Source organism: Bombina bombina, chromosome 2, assembly GCF_027579735.1.
Source record: "Bombina bombina isolate aBomBom1 chromosome 2, aBomBom1.pri, whole genome shotgun sequence".
In the NCBI taxonomy this organism is placed as follows: Eukaryota; Metazoa; Chordata; class Amphibia; order Anura; family Bombinatoridae; genus Bombina; species Bombina bombina.
The window spans coordinates 416824400-416839618 of record NC_069500.1 but is presented as its reverse complement, the minus strand read 5'-3'; the positions used below and the strand labels follow the sequence as shown (position 1 = coordinate 416839618).

Below are 15219 nucleotides of genomic sequence, written 5' to 3'. Positions count from 1 at the left end.
AAGTGCAGGGTACAGCTGTTAAAAAGCCAGTAAACACATAGATCTGTGAAAGTGCTCTGCTTCTGTCACAGGATGCAACAATACGCAAGCTACAAGATGGCAGCACCCAGTACAAAATGCAGAGCTTTACCAGCCGGATTCTATAATGTTAAAATAAGATAACGAGAGCTGCAGGTACACTAGGAAACACAATCATATGGTGAGTAGTAACCATGCAACTGTACTTGTACTCAGCTGTTTAATGTCCCTTTAAAGGGATATAAAACCTTTTCTCCAACATAGGTGTGTCCGGTCCACGGCATCATCCTTACTTGTGGGATATTCTCTTCCCCAACAGGAAATGGCAAAGAGCCCAGCAAAGCTGGTCACATGATCCCTCCTAGGCTCCGCCTTCCCCAGTCATTCTCTTTGCCGTTGTACAGGCAACATCTCCACGGAGATGGCTTAGAGTTTTTTGGTGTTTAACTGTAGTTTTTATTATTCAATCAAGAGTTTGTTATTTTAAAATAGTGCTGGTATGTACTATTTACTCTGAAACAGAAAGGTGATGAAGATTTCTGTTTGTAAGAGGAAAATGATTTTAGCAACCGTTACTAAAATCGATGGCTGTTTCCACACAGGACTGTTGAGAGGAATTAACTTCAGTTGGGGGAAACAGTGAGCAGACTTTTGCTGCTTGAGGTATGACACATTTCTAACAAGACGATGTAATGCTGGAAGCTGTCATTTTCCCTATGGGATCCGGTAAGCCATTTTTATTACATAAGTAAAAAAAGGGCTTCACAAGGGCTTTTAAGACTGTAGACATTTTCTGGGCTAAAACGATTGATATATAAACATATTTTAATACTTCATAGCTTTGAGGAATTATTTTATTCTTAGGAATTATGTAAAATAACCGGCAGGCACTGTATTGGACACCTTATCCTCTAGGGGCTTTCCCTAATCATAGGCAGAGCCTCATTTTCGCGCCTCTATTGCGCACTTGTTTTTGGGAAGCATGACATGCAGATGCATGTGTGAGGAGCTCTGATACACAGAAAAGACTTTTTGAAGGCGTCATTTGGTATCGTATTCCCCTTTGGGCTTGGTTGGGTCTCAGCAAAGCAGATACCAGGGACTGTAAAGGGGTTAAATATAAAAACGGCTCCGGTTCCGTTATTTTAAGAGTTAAAGCTTTCAAATTTGGTGTGCAATACTTTTAAGGCTTTAAGACACTGTGGTAAAATTTTGGTGAATTTTGAACAATTCCTTCATACTTTTTCACATTTGCAGTAATAAAGTGTGTTCAGTTTAAAATTTAAAGTGACAGTAACGGTTTTATTTTAAAACGTTTTTTGTACTTTGTTATCAAGTTTATGCCTGTTTAACATGTCTGAACTACCAGATAGACTGTGTTCTGTATGTGGGGAAGCCAAGGTTCCTTCTCATTTAAATAGATGTGATTTATGTGACACAAAATTTAGAGAAAATGATGCCCAAGATGATTCCTCAAGTGAGGGGAGTAAGCATGGTACTGCATCATCCCCTCCTTCGTCTACACCAGTCTTGCCCACACAGGAGGCCCCTAGTACATCTAGTGCGCCAATACTCCTTACTATGCAACAATTAACGGCTGTAATGGATAATTCTATCAAAAACATTTTAGCCAAAATGCCCACTTATCAGCGAAAGCGCGACTGCTCTGTTTTAGAAAATACTGAAGAGCATGAGGACGCTGATGATATTGGTTCTGAAGTGCCCCTACACCAGTCTGAGGGGGCCAGGGAGGTTTTGTCTGAGGGAGAAATTTCAGATTCAGGGAAAATTTCTCAACAAGCTGAACCTGATGTGATTACATTTAAATTTAAATTGGAACATCTCCGCGCCCTGCTTAAGGAGGTGTTATCTACTCTGGATGATTGTGAGAATTTGGTCATTCCAGAGAAATTATGTAAAATGGACAAGTTCCTAGAGGTCCCGGGGCCCCCCGAAGCTTTTCCTATACCCAAGCGGGTGGCGGACATTGTAAATAAAGAATGGGAAAGGCCCGGCATACCTTTCGTCCCTCCCCCTATATTTAAGAAATTGTTTCCTATGGTCGACCCCAGAAAGGACTTATGGCAGACAGTCCCCAAGGTCGAGGGGGCGGTTTCTACTCTAAACAAACGCACCACTATACCCATAGAAGATAGTTGTGCTTTCAAAGATCCTATGGATAAAAAATTAGAGGGTTTGCTTAAAAAGATGTTTGTTCAGCAAGGTTACCTTCTACAACCAATTTCATGCATTGTTCCTGTCACTACAGCAGCGTGTTTCTGGTTCGATGAACTAGAAAAGGCGCTCAATAAAGATTCTTCTTATGAGGAGATTTTGGACAGGATTCATGCTCTCAAATTGGCTAACTCTTTCACCTTAGACGCCACTTTGCAATTGGCTAGATTAGCGGCGAAAAATTCTGGGTTTGCTATTGTGGCGCGCAGAGCGCTTTGGCTAAAATCTTGGTCAGCGGATGCGTCTTCCAAGAACAAATTGCTTAACATTCCTTTCAAGGGGAAAACGCTGTTTGGCCCTGACTTGAAAGAGATTATTTCTGATATCACTGGGGGCAAGGGCCACGCCCTTCCTCAGGACAGGTCTTTCAAGGCCAAAAATAAACCTAATTTTCGTCCCTTTCGCAGAAACGGACCAGCCCCAAGTGCTACGTCCTCTAAGCAAGAGGGTAATACTTCTCAAACCAAGCCAGCCTGGAGGCCAATGCAAGGCTGGAACAAAGGAAAGCAGGCCAAGAAACCTGCCACTGCTACCAAGACAGCATGAGATGTTGGCCCCCGATCCGGGACCGGATCTGGTGGGGGGCAGACTCTCTCTCTTCGCTCAGGCTTGGGCAAGAGATGTTCTGGATCCTTGGGCGCTAGAAATAGTCTCCCAAGGTTATCTTCTGGAATTCAAGGGGCTTCCCCCAAGGGGGAGGTTCCACAGGTCTCAATTGTCTTCAGACCACATAAAGAAACAGGCATTCTTACATTGTGTAGAAGACCTGTTAAAAATGGGAGTGATTCATCCTGTTCCATTAGGAGAACAAGGGATGGGGTTCTACTCCAATCTGTTCATAGTTCCCAAAAAAGAGCGAACATTCAGACCAATCTTAGATCTCAAGATCCTAAACAAGTTTCTCAAGGTTCCATCGTTCAAAATGGAAACCATTCGAACAATTCTTCCTTCCATCCAGGAAGGTCAATTCATGACCACGGTGGATTTAAAGGATGCGTATCTACATATTCCTATCCACAAGGAACATCATCGGTTCCTAAGGTTCGCATTTCTGGACAAGCATTACCAGTTTGTGGCACTTCCGTTCGGATTAGCCACTGCTCCAAGAATTTTCACAAAGGTACTAGGGTCCCTTCTAGCGGTGCTAAGACCAAGGGGCATTGCAGTAGTACCTTACTTGGACGACATTCTGATTCAAGCGTCGTCCCTTCCACAAGCAAAGGCTCACACGGACATTGTCCTGGCCTTTCTCAGATCTCACGGGTGGAAAGTGAACGTAGAAAAAAGTTCTCTATCTCCGTCAACAAGGGTTCCCTTCTTGGGAACAATAATAGACTCCTTAGAAATGAGGATTTTTCTGACAGAGGCCAGAAAATCAAAACTTCTAAACTCTTGTCAAGTACTTCATTCTGTTCCTCTTCCTTCCATAGCGCAGTGCATGGAAGTAATAGGTTTTTTAGTTCCTTTTGCGCAAATTCATCTAAGACCATTACAACTGTGCATGCTCAGTCAGTGGAATGGGGATTATACAGACTTGTCTCCGACGATACAAGTAGATCAGAGGACCAGAGATTCACTCCGTTGGTGGCTGTCCCTGGACAACCTGTCACAGGGGATGAGCTTCCGCAGACCAGAGTGGGTCATTGTCACGACCGACGCCAGTCTGGTGGGCTGGGGCGCGGTCTGGGGACCCCTGAAAGCTCAGGGCCTTTGGTCTCGGGAAGAATCTCTTCTCCCGATAAATATTCTGGAACTGAGAGTGATATTCAATGCTCTCAAGGCTTGGCCTCAGCTAGCAAAGGCCAAATTCATACGGTTTCAATCAGACAACATGACGACTGTTGCGTACATCAACCATCAGGGGGGAACAAGGAGTTCCCTGGTGATGGAAGAAGTGACCAAAATCATTCAATGGGCGGAGACTCACTCCTGCCACTTGTCTGCAATCCACATCCCAGGAGTGGAAAATTGGGAAGCGGATTTTCTGAGTCGTCAGACATTTCATCCGGGGGAGTGGGAACTCCATCCGGAAATCTTTGCCCAAATTACTCAGTTGTGGGGCATTCCAGACATGGATCTGATGGCCTCTCGTCAGAACTTCAAGGTTCCTTGCTACGGGTCCAGATCCAGGGATCCCAAGGCGACTCTAGTAGATGCACTAGTAGCACCTTGGACCTTCAAACTAGCTTATGTATTCCCGCCGTTTCCTCTCATCCCCAGGCTGGTAGCCAGGATCAATCAGGAGAGGGCATCGGTGATCTTGATAGCTCCTGCGTGGCCACGCAGGACTTGGTATGCAGACCTGGTGAATATGTCATCGGCTCCACCATGGAAGCTACCTTTGAGACGGGACCTTCTTGTTCAAGGTCCGTTCGAACATCCGAATCTGGTCTCACTCCAACTGACTGCCTGGAGATTGAACGCTTGATCTTATCAAAGCGAGGGTTCTCAGATTCTGTCATTGATACTCTTGTTCAGGCCAGAAAGCCTGTAACTAGAAAAATCTACCACAAAATATGGAAAAAATATATCTGTTGGTGTGAATCTAAAGGATTCCCTTGGGACAAGATAAAAATTCCTAAGATTCTATCCTTTCTTCAAGAAGGTTTGGAGAAAGGATTATCTGCAAGTTCTTTGAAGGGACAGATTTCTGCTTTATCTGTGTTACTTCACAAAAAGCTGGCAGCTGTGCCAGATGTTCAAGCCTTTGTTCAGGCTCTGGTTAGAATCAAGCCTGTTTACAAACCTTTGACTCCTCCTTGGAGTCTCAATTTAGTTCTTTCAGTTCTTCAGGGGGTTCCGTTTGAACCCTTACATTCCGTTGATATTAAGTTATTATCTTGGAAAGTTTTGTTTTTGGTTGCAATTTCTTCTGCTAGAAGAGTTTCAGAATTATCTGCTCTGCAGTGTTCTCCCCCTTATCTGGTGTTCCATGCAGATAAGGTGGTTTTGCGTACTAAACCTGGCTTTCTTCCGAAAGTTGTTTCTAACAAAAACATTAACCAGGAGATAGTCGTGCCTTCTTTGTGTCCGAATCCAGTTTCAAAGAAGGAACGTTTTTTGCACAAATTGGATGTAGTTCGTGCTTTAAAATTCTATTTAGATGCTACAAAGGATTTTAGACAAACATCTTCCTTGTTTGTTGTTTATTCTGGTAAAAGGAGAGGTCAAAAAGCAACTTCTACCTCTCTCTCCTTTTGGCTTAAAAGCATCATCAGATTGGCTTACGAGATTGCCGGACGGCAGCCTCCTGAAAGAATCACAGCTCATTCCACTAGGGCTGTGGCTTCCACATGGGCCTTCAAGAACGAGGCTTCTGTTGATCAGATATGTAAGGCAGCGACTTGGTCTTCACTGCACACTTTTACTAAATTTTACAAATTTGATACTTTTGCTTCTTCTGAGGCTATTTTTGGGAGAAAGGTTTTGCAAGCCGTGGTGCCTTCCATTTAGGTGACCTGATTTGCTCCCTCCCTTCATCCGTGTCCTAAAGCTTTGGTATTGGTTCCCACAAGTAAGGATGACGCCGTGGACCGGACACACCTATGTTGGAGAAAACAGAATTTATGTTTACCTGATAAATGACTTTCTCCAACGGTGTGTCCGGTCCACGGCCCGCCCTGGTTTTTTTAATCAGGTCTGATAATTTATTTTCTTTAACTACAGTCACCACGGTATCATATGATTTCTCCTATGCAATTATTCCTCCTTTACGTCGGTCGAATGACTGGGGAAGGCGGAGCCTAGGAGGGATCATGTGACCAGCTTTGCTGGGCTCTTTGCCATTTCCTGTTGGGGAAGAGAATATCCCACAAGTAAGGATGACGCCGTGGACCGGACACACCGTTGGAGAAAGTAATTTATCAGGTAAACATAAATTCTGTTTTTATTACAATGCTTTTGTATAGTGTTGCAATAAATTAACAAGCACACTGAGAGGCAAAACTCTCCAAATAGGATAACTCCTTTTTTGCTGCAGTTGTTTTTCAATTTTCAAACTCTCCAACTATTTGTCTTACTTGGCTAGACATTGTAATTTTGTTAGTAAAACTTGCATTGATTTGCAGTCACTAATTTTATCACCTCTTCTGAAGCAAAAGAGGGACAGATATGTAGCAGGGTTAAGCTTGTGAAGTCTGCTGTGTGCACTTCAAATTCTCAGAAATAAAAATCCCACAATTTTCTTAAATAATTAATACAAGTATATTAGTTTTTTTCTTTTTCTGTGTATAATTCAACATTTTCACTACAATCTTAACATATACAACGGTTTGCTTGACTGAGCTGTAAATTACACAGTGATCACATTTCTGCCTCACCAAAGGAGACAAGTTAGAGGTAACACAGAGACTTTTCAAAAGATTGTATATGATTATAAAAATGCATATCTCTTGTAATATCTTGAGTAATTGCTCATGCAGATTTAAAACCTTTAAAGGGACAGTCTAGTCAAAATTAAAATTTTATAATTCAAATAGGGTGTGTAATTTTAAACAACTTTCCGATTTACTTTTATCATCAAATTTGCTTTGTTCTCTTGGTTTAAAGCTAAGCCTAGGTAGGCTCATATGCTAATTTCTAAGTTCTTGAAGGCTGCCTCTTATCTGAATTAATTTGACAATTTTTCACATATAGAGGGCATTAGTTCATGTGTGCCATATAGATAACATTGTGCTCTTGCCAGTGGAGTTACTGATTGGCTAAAATGTAAGTCTGTCAAAAGAACTGAAATAAGGGGGGCAGTCTGCAGAGGCTTAGAATACAAGGTAATCACAGAGGTAAAAAGTGTATTAATATATGGGTAATAAAGGGATTATCTATCTTTTTAAACAATACTAATTCTGGAGTAAACTGTCCCTTTAACTTCCCTTTAACCATGTAGCCTGTGGGCATGCAACATATGGTTCTATCACCTGTAACAGTTATTTTTATTGTCTTAGGTTTGGTACCTCATTTTGCATATTTTTTTGTTAGTATGACCCTCTTATTATTTATGTACATGAACAGCTCTTACACAGACAGTTGCGATTAAAGCTTTATGAGATAGAAGAGGAACTATGCCCTTTTTTCCCATACGCAGAAACTAGTGGTTTACCCCTTCCTGCCAGATAAACCTTTTCCTACTAGATGGCCGTGGCACGCATATGTAAAATACGAGTTACTTGTTTTTGTGTGTTTTAGAGAAGCTCTCACATTTTATCTGTGTAAAGTTTATCTTATGACTCTCTTGATATTTGACATTTTTAGGTGATATTGACCAGAAGCCGTATGTGTCCAGTGAAGGTGATGTGGTTTCTCGTGCCCTTAGTGGTTCTGACGATTTCCTGGTGCTTGCATGTGATGGGTTCTTTGATACAATATCACTGCAGGAAGTTCCTGGGCTGGTCCTGGGTCACTTACAAGAACATAAAGGAGATGGTCAACGTGTTGCAGAGAGGCTTGTTGCAGCAGCCAAAGATGGAGGTTCTGCAGATAACATCACAGTACTCGTGGTCTTCCTGCGGCACCCCCGCAGTGTATTAGAGGATTATCTAGCGCAAGGGAGTGTAGAAGGGGAGCCACTGTTTGATTTTGGGGCTGAGGATGTGGAGGCTGCCTCAGACCATGCAGGGTGATTTTTTTTTAATCCATCTGTACTCGTGAAAGCTCTTCAAAGCTGTATAAAGGAAACCTGAGACAGGAGTGGGAATTGTAAAAAGTACGTGGCCCGAGAATGATGCCTAAATTCTCTGTTTTAAAAGCAAAATAACTTGGCAGAGAAGTCATTTTCCTCTGCGAGTAGTAACAAACAAAGTTGAAGCCCATATTAGCGAAGGGGCTAACAGTATTATAGTTAGGTCATAGATTTGTGCAAAGGGATTCAAATCACTATTATTGTACTGAGCTATTCAGAGCAGGCAGTGCCATCCGTTTGGAAGATAGTCCACAAAAGAACACAATTATATCCTGCTGTGTCTACAGTATTACGACATCTTTGATGCCAGCAGCACAAAACCTTTTTTTTTCTGCTTTACTGGCTGCAAAAATGTTAATCATCTGAAGGTGTTAAACTGTTTACCTGTGTAATGCATGTGGACAAAGCCACGGACAATATTTGTCCTGTTCCAAAACATGCTGTCTTGTGTCAGATGAGCAAGCCTTGTTTTACGCTAGCCTATAAAATAACATTGTGCTGCTCTGTGAGATTAGGCCTTGACTGGCTCTCAGATCTTTTGATGGCCATACTGAATTGGAGCATGCAAAGGAAACAGAGTTGTAATCAGGGATTCATCAAATATATTCTGCCAGCTGCATTAGCTATTGGTAGGAAAATACATGATTTATTCATTGTAACTCCTTCAGTGCTTAAAATGCTTGAACGTTGTTATTGACACAGCTTGAAATGGGTTATACACTTTAATAAATAAACTATATGAGTATTTAGTTGCTCTTACCTCTACAGTGTTAGCATAGCCCCCTCTAGTACTTTATTGAAACCTTCTGCCTTGACATGAAAAAAATAAAACGCTTGACTTGCTTAGAGCCAGTTAACCTAAATACAATGTGCATCCGTATTTTAAATATTGGTTAATTATATTTAAATTTTTTGTAAATGTATATGTGTTGTGTTGACTTTTATACTCGTTCATATGTTTATCTCTATTTAACTATATGTGCTCTTATTAGAAACCATTTAACTATATGTGCTCTTATTAGAAACCATTTAACTGAATGTGCTTATCTCTGCCTCAAGGCTGATTAATGGATCATTAACACAAAAGGTTTGAAAAGCTTATGCTCTTGTGCTGTATTCTTCCCCAGCCTGGAATTGTGAACTTATGTAAAGCTAATTTCATTAAATTTATGTTCTTTAGTTCTATAATAATATGGATCATATCAGGAGGTCATTATTTAACCCATGCATGTCCTGTTTTATATTTGTCAATTCAGGGATCTGGTTTATATAATTTAGCTGAAGAACCATTTATTTGCTCCTTGCAAGCTTGAGACATTGTCCTCAGACAAAGTCAAGGAAAACCCCATTGACGCTGATTACTTAAATGGACATTACAGTAATTTTTCTTTATGTATGGATAGCATATATCCGTAATTAAATACTGCACTGGGAAAGATCTGCATAAAAAATGCTTTTAAAACTGCCATTTGGTTTGGCTATTTGAAATAATGATGAGGGTAATTTATGGACTCTGTAAAACCAAAGCAATTTAACTTTCATGTCACTATTGCAAGCATTAGAGTTCCTGAAGTTTGCCGGAATTTTTAATTTCAAATTTATATTAATTTCATTTGGCTTTGTGATCTTGCATCCTTTTTATATGTTGAATTTAATACCAGATGTTAGACCTTATACTGTTTACAAAACTTAACATGCAAGCTTTTATGATTGGAACAGGTCAGAATGTCGGCCATAGATCAGGTCTGGTTATACCTTCTCCACATTTAGAATTTTTTGATGGAACTGTATAACACATAGCTTGTCTCCAAGGCAAGTAAGAAACCTTTAGACCAGAAAATTCTAAAGATCTTAAGCTCTGGTTACTGTTTTATCAGATAGTAAAGTATAGTACAGATTAAACAAAATATATTATTGTGCTCTCCAGATAATTCGTAACAACCTCTACTTATCTGATTCTTCATTAATTAGTGACAACAGTAGCTGCAAAATACCTTAAATAACAAGTATCACGTCTACCAATGGTATTTGGCACCTTGTAGAAAGAACAGTGTTACATATAGTGTTGCAAACATTGCTGCCATATATTGCTCAAGACGTGCATGCTCCTGAGCCCACTTATGTGTTCTCTTTAACAAAGGACACCAAGAGAATGAAGTTAGTTTCATTTAGCCATAGCCAAGTTTTTAAATCCATATCAAAAACATTTGAAATTGAAAATTGAGGGTAACATACTAAAGAAAACTCTCCTAGAAAATATTTAGAAGAGTAGCATAGTTACATAAGATCCACATTTAGTGTTCCTGAAGAATGAGGAAATATTCAGAATAGTTCCAGAATATTATCTAATGTAGATTAGATTCCATGTGTAAGAGGAAATTTGCTTCTGCTGTGCTAATTCTGTGTTTCACACACAACAGTGCTTAAGTATCTTGGGTGTAAAATGTTGGTCTATATTTTTTCCTATTTTATTTTTTATTTTTTTAAGGCCAGTGTAGCACTGGTAGGATAGATTACACCCATGTATTGCCAAAGGGGTTGAGGGCACACTTTTTATATATATAGACCAGACATATTCACAATAGAAGTGTGAAGTTCACCACATACTTTAATTTGATGTTTTTGTTTTATTTGTGGTGGGAAAGTTGTAATTCTATATATTTGTTTTAATGTCAATAAATGAAAACCCACCCAAATGGTATGCCCCATTTGGTAAATTAACTAATATAGGTAGCAAAGGATGCATTCATTTCTAACCTTAGTTATGAAGAAGGTTCAGAGTATTTTGAACATAAGCACTTCGATAAAACATAGGAACTGAAAAGATTGGAGAGGCTGCGAATGAATATAGCTCATTGTGCATTTGAATCCTTGTGAGCAGGTGTTCCTGTCTATCGGCTTTGAGGTGGAACTTAACATTTGATAAATGTGTTTATCCATATGAACAAAATTACCTCATTAAGGGTAAATATTATTTTGTACTAAAATGACCTCTCCATAGTTTGGTAGGAGAGACAAGCATTGTGCTGTTATCTGGAGGCCAAATTAGGCCTCTAGTCCCCAAACTAACCGTACTTAAACTGTTAAATAAAGCTATATATTCTGTTCAGTATTGTGGTATATAACCCAAAGATAACTAGACTGTTATTCTGTTATTGATCCATTTGTATTGTTAAATAAACATCTTTATACGTATGTGTGTATACATTTGTATAGTGCTGTCCACAGCATTTTGTGTTTTTACAGTACAGATATTCAGTGCTACTGTATTTAATATGTATAGAAAAGTACAGAACACAGTTTGTTTATTTTCCTTACCACAGCAAACCTAGACTAAATATTAGCGTTTATTTATATAGTGCCACTAAATTCTGTAGTGCTGGTAAACAGAGGTAGTCGTATACAATGACAAAGATTTGTGATAAGATACAAAAAATAACCGAAAATACTGCAGTGTGAACTTTTATCATTTTTAATCTACCCCCATAGCTTAATTTCAAGCTTAAAACTAACCTATTCCTTATTCTGGCCAATGGTACTAAGCAGCTAATCCCCAGACTCTGAAAACAATCCTCCAAACCTATACTAGTTAGCAGGAAAAAGCAAGTTCATCTCACGTTAACATTAAAAAAAGATATAGATACTTAGGATCAAATAAATTAGAAATTTATAAATTGATTCTGGGAATGTGGCAATCTACTAACCTCCCCTTCTTAATCTCTACAATCCTCATGCCTGGTCCTCTGTTATTAGACTTCATATACAAACATACTTTTGACACGTTTACTGAAAATATTCTAATTGACATTAATTGATCAAAAAATGTATTCTTACTTAGATATACTACGAAATGTGTTACTGTTTTCTTAATGTTTAAACTATACACTCGCTGTGATGTGTATTCTATTATCTTATCTTTTTTACAGTTGTACCTCTACTCATGTAATGTTTTTTCATTGAACAGACTTTACAACTCACATTTGGACTTGAGTTTGGAATGTGCCAAACTGAGACTCACTCTCTTACAAAGTGTCCGTCCCCAGTTGTTTGGCACTTAATTCCCTAAATGAATCTGTTTAATCAATTATGGTATCCCTTGTCAAAGCCAATATGCAAAACATACGTCAGACGTCACACACCATTACGTCACAAGGAGGGGTGGACTCTTTTCACTAAGGTGAAAAAAATACCAGCTTCTGACACCAGAATTGTTAGGGGTACTTTTTAGGACTGGATACACCTTATCACCAATAAGTATTCTAAACCTCAGCTGAAGCAGTGCATTTCACCACACAAGGAGAGCAAAATCAGACACGCACACAGAATATAGTCTGTCTGCTCTGTTTATTATAAAAACTGCTGAGGTTATTTAGTATACATCACATAGATTTTAAATTGACAAAGAGGAGCTTTATGTTTGCCCCCGTTTTACAACATACTCAGTGCAAAATAACAGAACTTTAGACATAAAATTGTTTATGTAAAAAGCAAGAAAACTTACATTCATCCTTGGTATAAGATAAGAAATGTCAGCAGACTATTATTATTATTATTATTATTATTGAAAGTAACGGAGCTTTTCTTCCTCAAGACAAGAAGTCCACGGGTAAGTCTAAGGCTTTTATTCATTTCCATCTCTTTCATCAGAACAGGGAACAAAAATAAGATTCCTCCTCTTGTTAGCAAGGTCCCTCTGGCCCTGCCTGGAAGCCAAGTTCCTATTGGAACAGGCCTAAACAATCAAAAAATCTACTCCTAATTCCAAGTCTGCAAAATACGGCCGTGCGTTTTTCAATAAACTTGTTCCAGTCTGTTTCAGATCCCTGTTCTGAATATAGTATCTCAGGGTTATTGGATATGTGTCAGAACAAGGTCTCCCAGAGGAAGTTTTATTCTATCTAGTGTTCCAAAAAATCTGTTTCTCAATTCAATTTCAAATCTAGAAACGATGGGCGTGATTGTTCCTGTTCCATTATTAGAACAAGGGATAGGATTTTATTCATATCTCTTCATTGTTCCAAAGAGAACTTTCAGACCATTTTTGGATCTGAAAGCTCTAAACAAGTTTGTCAGAGTTCTACTTTCATTATGTAGACTATTCAGAATATTCTAAAATAAATAAACTTTCTAGAGTTTACAACAATATGGTAAAGAAAAGTACTCCCCTCTTAAGTTTAACCGCTGCAGTTCTAAGAATTGTGCTATTTTGATGAGGCACTGGTCCACACGGTGTTAGTAGCTTGCTAGAGCACAATGTCTCAAATTTCCTCAGGGTACATACTTTTCATTTGACACTATGAAGAAATTCACAGATATTCAACTATCAGCTTATGGATAAATCCAGGCTATATTGTGCTCAACACATTTCAATGGACTACGCTGCCTTCTTTAAGAGCTTAAAACTTCACAATATTCACAGTAAAAGTATCTTTACTACCGCTACATTGGCAGTTTAAATATAAAAAATTTCGGCCATCGACTCTGCTGCACTGAATTCAAAGCCAGAGAGCAGATTTGCAAACATTAAACACAAATATCACATTCAAGTCTAATATCAATTTTATAGATTTTCTTTTGTACATGTGAAATAAAACATTGAATATTAAGTCATTAATTAAAACACACTTTTGCAAAGAAAAATCACCATTTAAACTTTCAACCAAAGAAAAATTATTTCTCTTGTAAGGTGTATCCAGTCCACGGGTTCATCCATTACTTGTGGGATATTCTCCTTCCCAACAGGAAGTTGCAAGAGGACACCCACAGCAGAGCTGTCTATATAGCTCCTCCCCTAACTGCCACCCCCAGTCATTCTCTTGCAACTCTCGACAAGAAAGGAAGTATCAAGAGATATGTGGTGACTTAGTGTAGTTTTACCTTCAATCAAGAGTTTATTTTTAAACTTTACCGGCGTTGTACTGTTTTTCTCTCAGGCAGAAATTAGAAGAAGAATTCTGCCTGGAGATTTGATGATCTTAGCGGTTTGTAACTAAGGTCCATTGCTGTTCTCACACATAACTGATGAATATGGGAAAACTTCAGTTGGGGGAACGGCCTGCAGATTACCTGCTTTGAGGTATGTTCAGTATTTTTATTTCTAGAGAGAGGAATAAGTTCTAGAAAATGCTGACAGAGCTGATAGATGCTCTAGCAGTGCCCTGGTCCTTCAGCCTGGCTTATGTGTTCCCACCATTTCCTCTCCTCCCTCGTCTGATTGCCAAGATCAAGCAGGAGAGAGCTTCTGTGATTTTGATAGCACCTGCGTGGCCACGCAGGACTTGGTATGCAGATCTGGTGGACATGTCATCCCTTCCACCATGGACTCTGCCACTGAGGCAGGACCTTCTACTCCAAGGTCCATTCAAACATCCAAATCTAATTTCTCTGCGGCTGACTGCTTAGAGATTGAACGCTTGATTTTATCAAAACGTGGTTTCTCCAAGTCGGTCATTGATACCTTTATTTAGGCTTGAAAGCCTGTCACCAGGAAAATCTATCATAAGATATGGTGTAAATATCTTGATTGCTGTGAATCCAAGGGTTACTCATAGAGTAAGGTCAGGATTCCTAGTATATTATCCTTTCTCCAAGAAGGATTGGAGAAAGGATTGTCAGCTAGTTCCTTAAAGGGACAGATTTCTGCTCTGTCTATTCTTCTGCACAAGCGTCTGGCAGATGTTTCAGGCGTTTTGTCAGGCTTTAGTTAGAATCAAGCCTGTGTTTAAACCTGTTGCTCCGCCATAGAGTTTAAATTTAGTTCTTAAAGTTCTTCAAGGGGTTCCGTTTGAACCTCTGCATTCCATATATATCAAGCTTTTATCTTGGAAAGTTCTGTTTCTAGTAGCTATCTCTTCGGCTCGAAGAGTTTCAGAGTTATCTGCCTTACAGTGTGATTCCCCTTATCAGATATTCCATTCAGATAAGGTAGTGTTGCGTAGCAAACCTGGATTTCTTCCTAAGGTGGTATCTAATAAGAATATCAATCAGGAGATTGTAGTTCCGTCACTGTGTCCTAATCCTTCTTCATAGAAGGAACGTCTATTACACAATCTTGACGTGGTTCGTGCTTTAAAGTTTTATTTACAAGCTACTAAGGATTTTCGTCAAACATCTGCATTGTTTGTTGTCTACTCTGGACAGAGGAGAGGCCAAAAGGCTTCGGCATCTTCTTTCTTTTTGGCTAAGAAGCATAATCCGTTTAGCTTATGAGACTGCTGGGCAGCAGCCTCCTGAAAGAATTACAGCTCATTCCACTAGAGAAGTAGCTTCCACATGGGCTTTTAAAAATGAGG

The 15219-nt window shown here is 39.3% G+C and overlaps 1 protein-coding gene across 1 annotated transcript in view; it reads left to right on the top strand.

Annotated features, from left to right (window-relative positions):
• PPM1F (protein phosphatase, Mg2+/Mn2+ dependent 1F) overlaps positions 1-11134 on the top strand; it is a 214571-nt gene extending 203437 nt beyond the window's left edge. Inside the window, exon 7 of the mRNA XM_053701941.1 lies at positions 7501-11134. Within this exon, the coding sequence (XP_053557916.1) occupies positions 7501-7868 (368 nt within the window). The 3' untranslated portion in view covers positions 7869-11134. The remainder of the gene's footprint in view (positions 1-7500) is intronic.
• The last annotated feature ends 4085 nt before the right edge of the window (positions 11135-15219 follow it).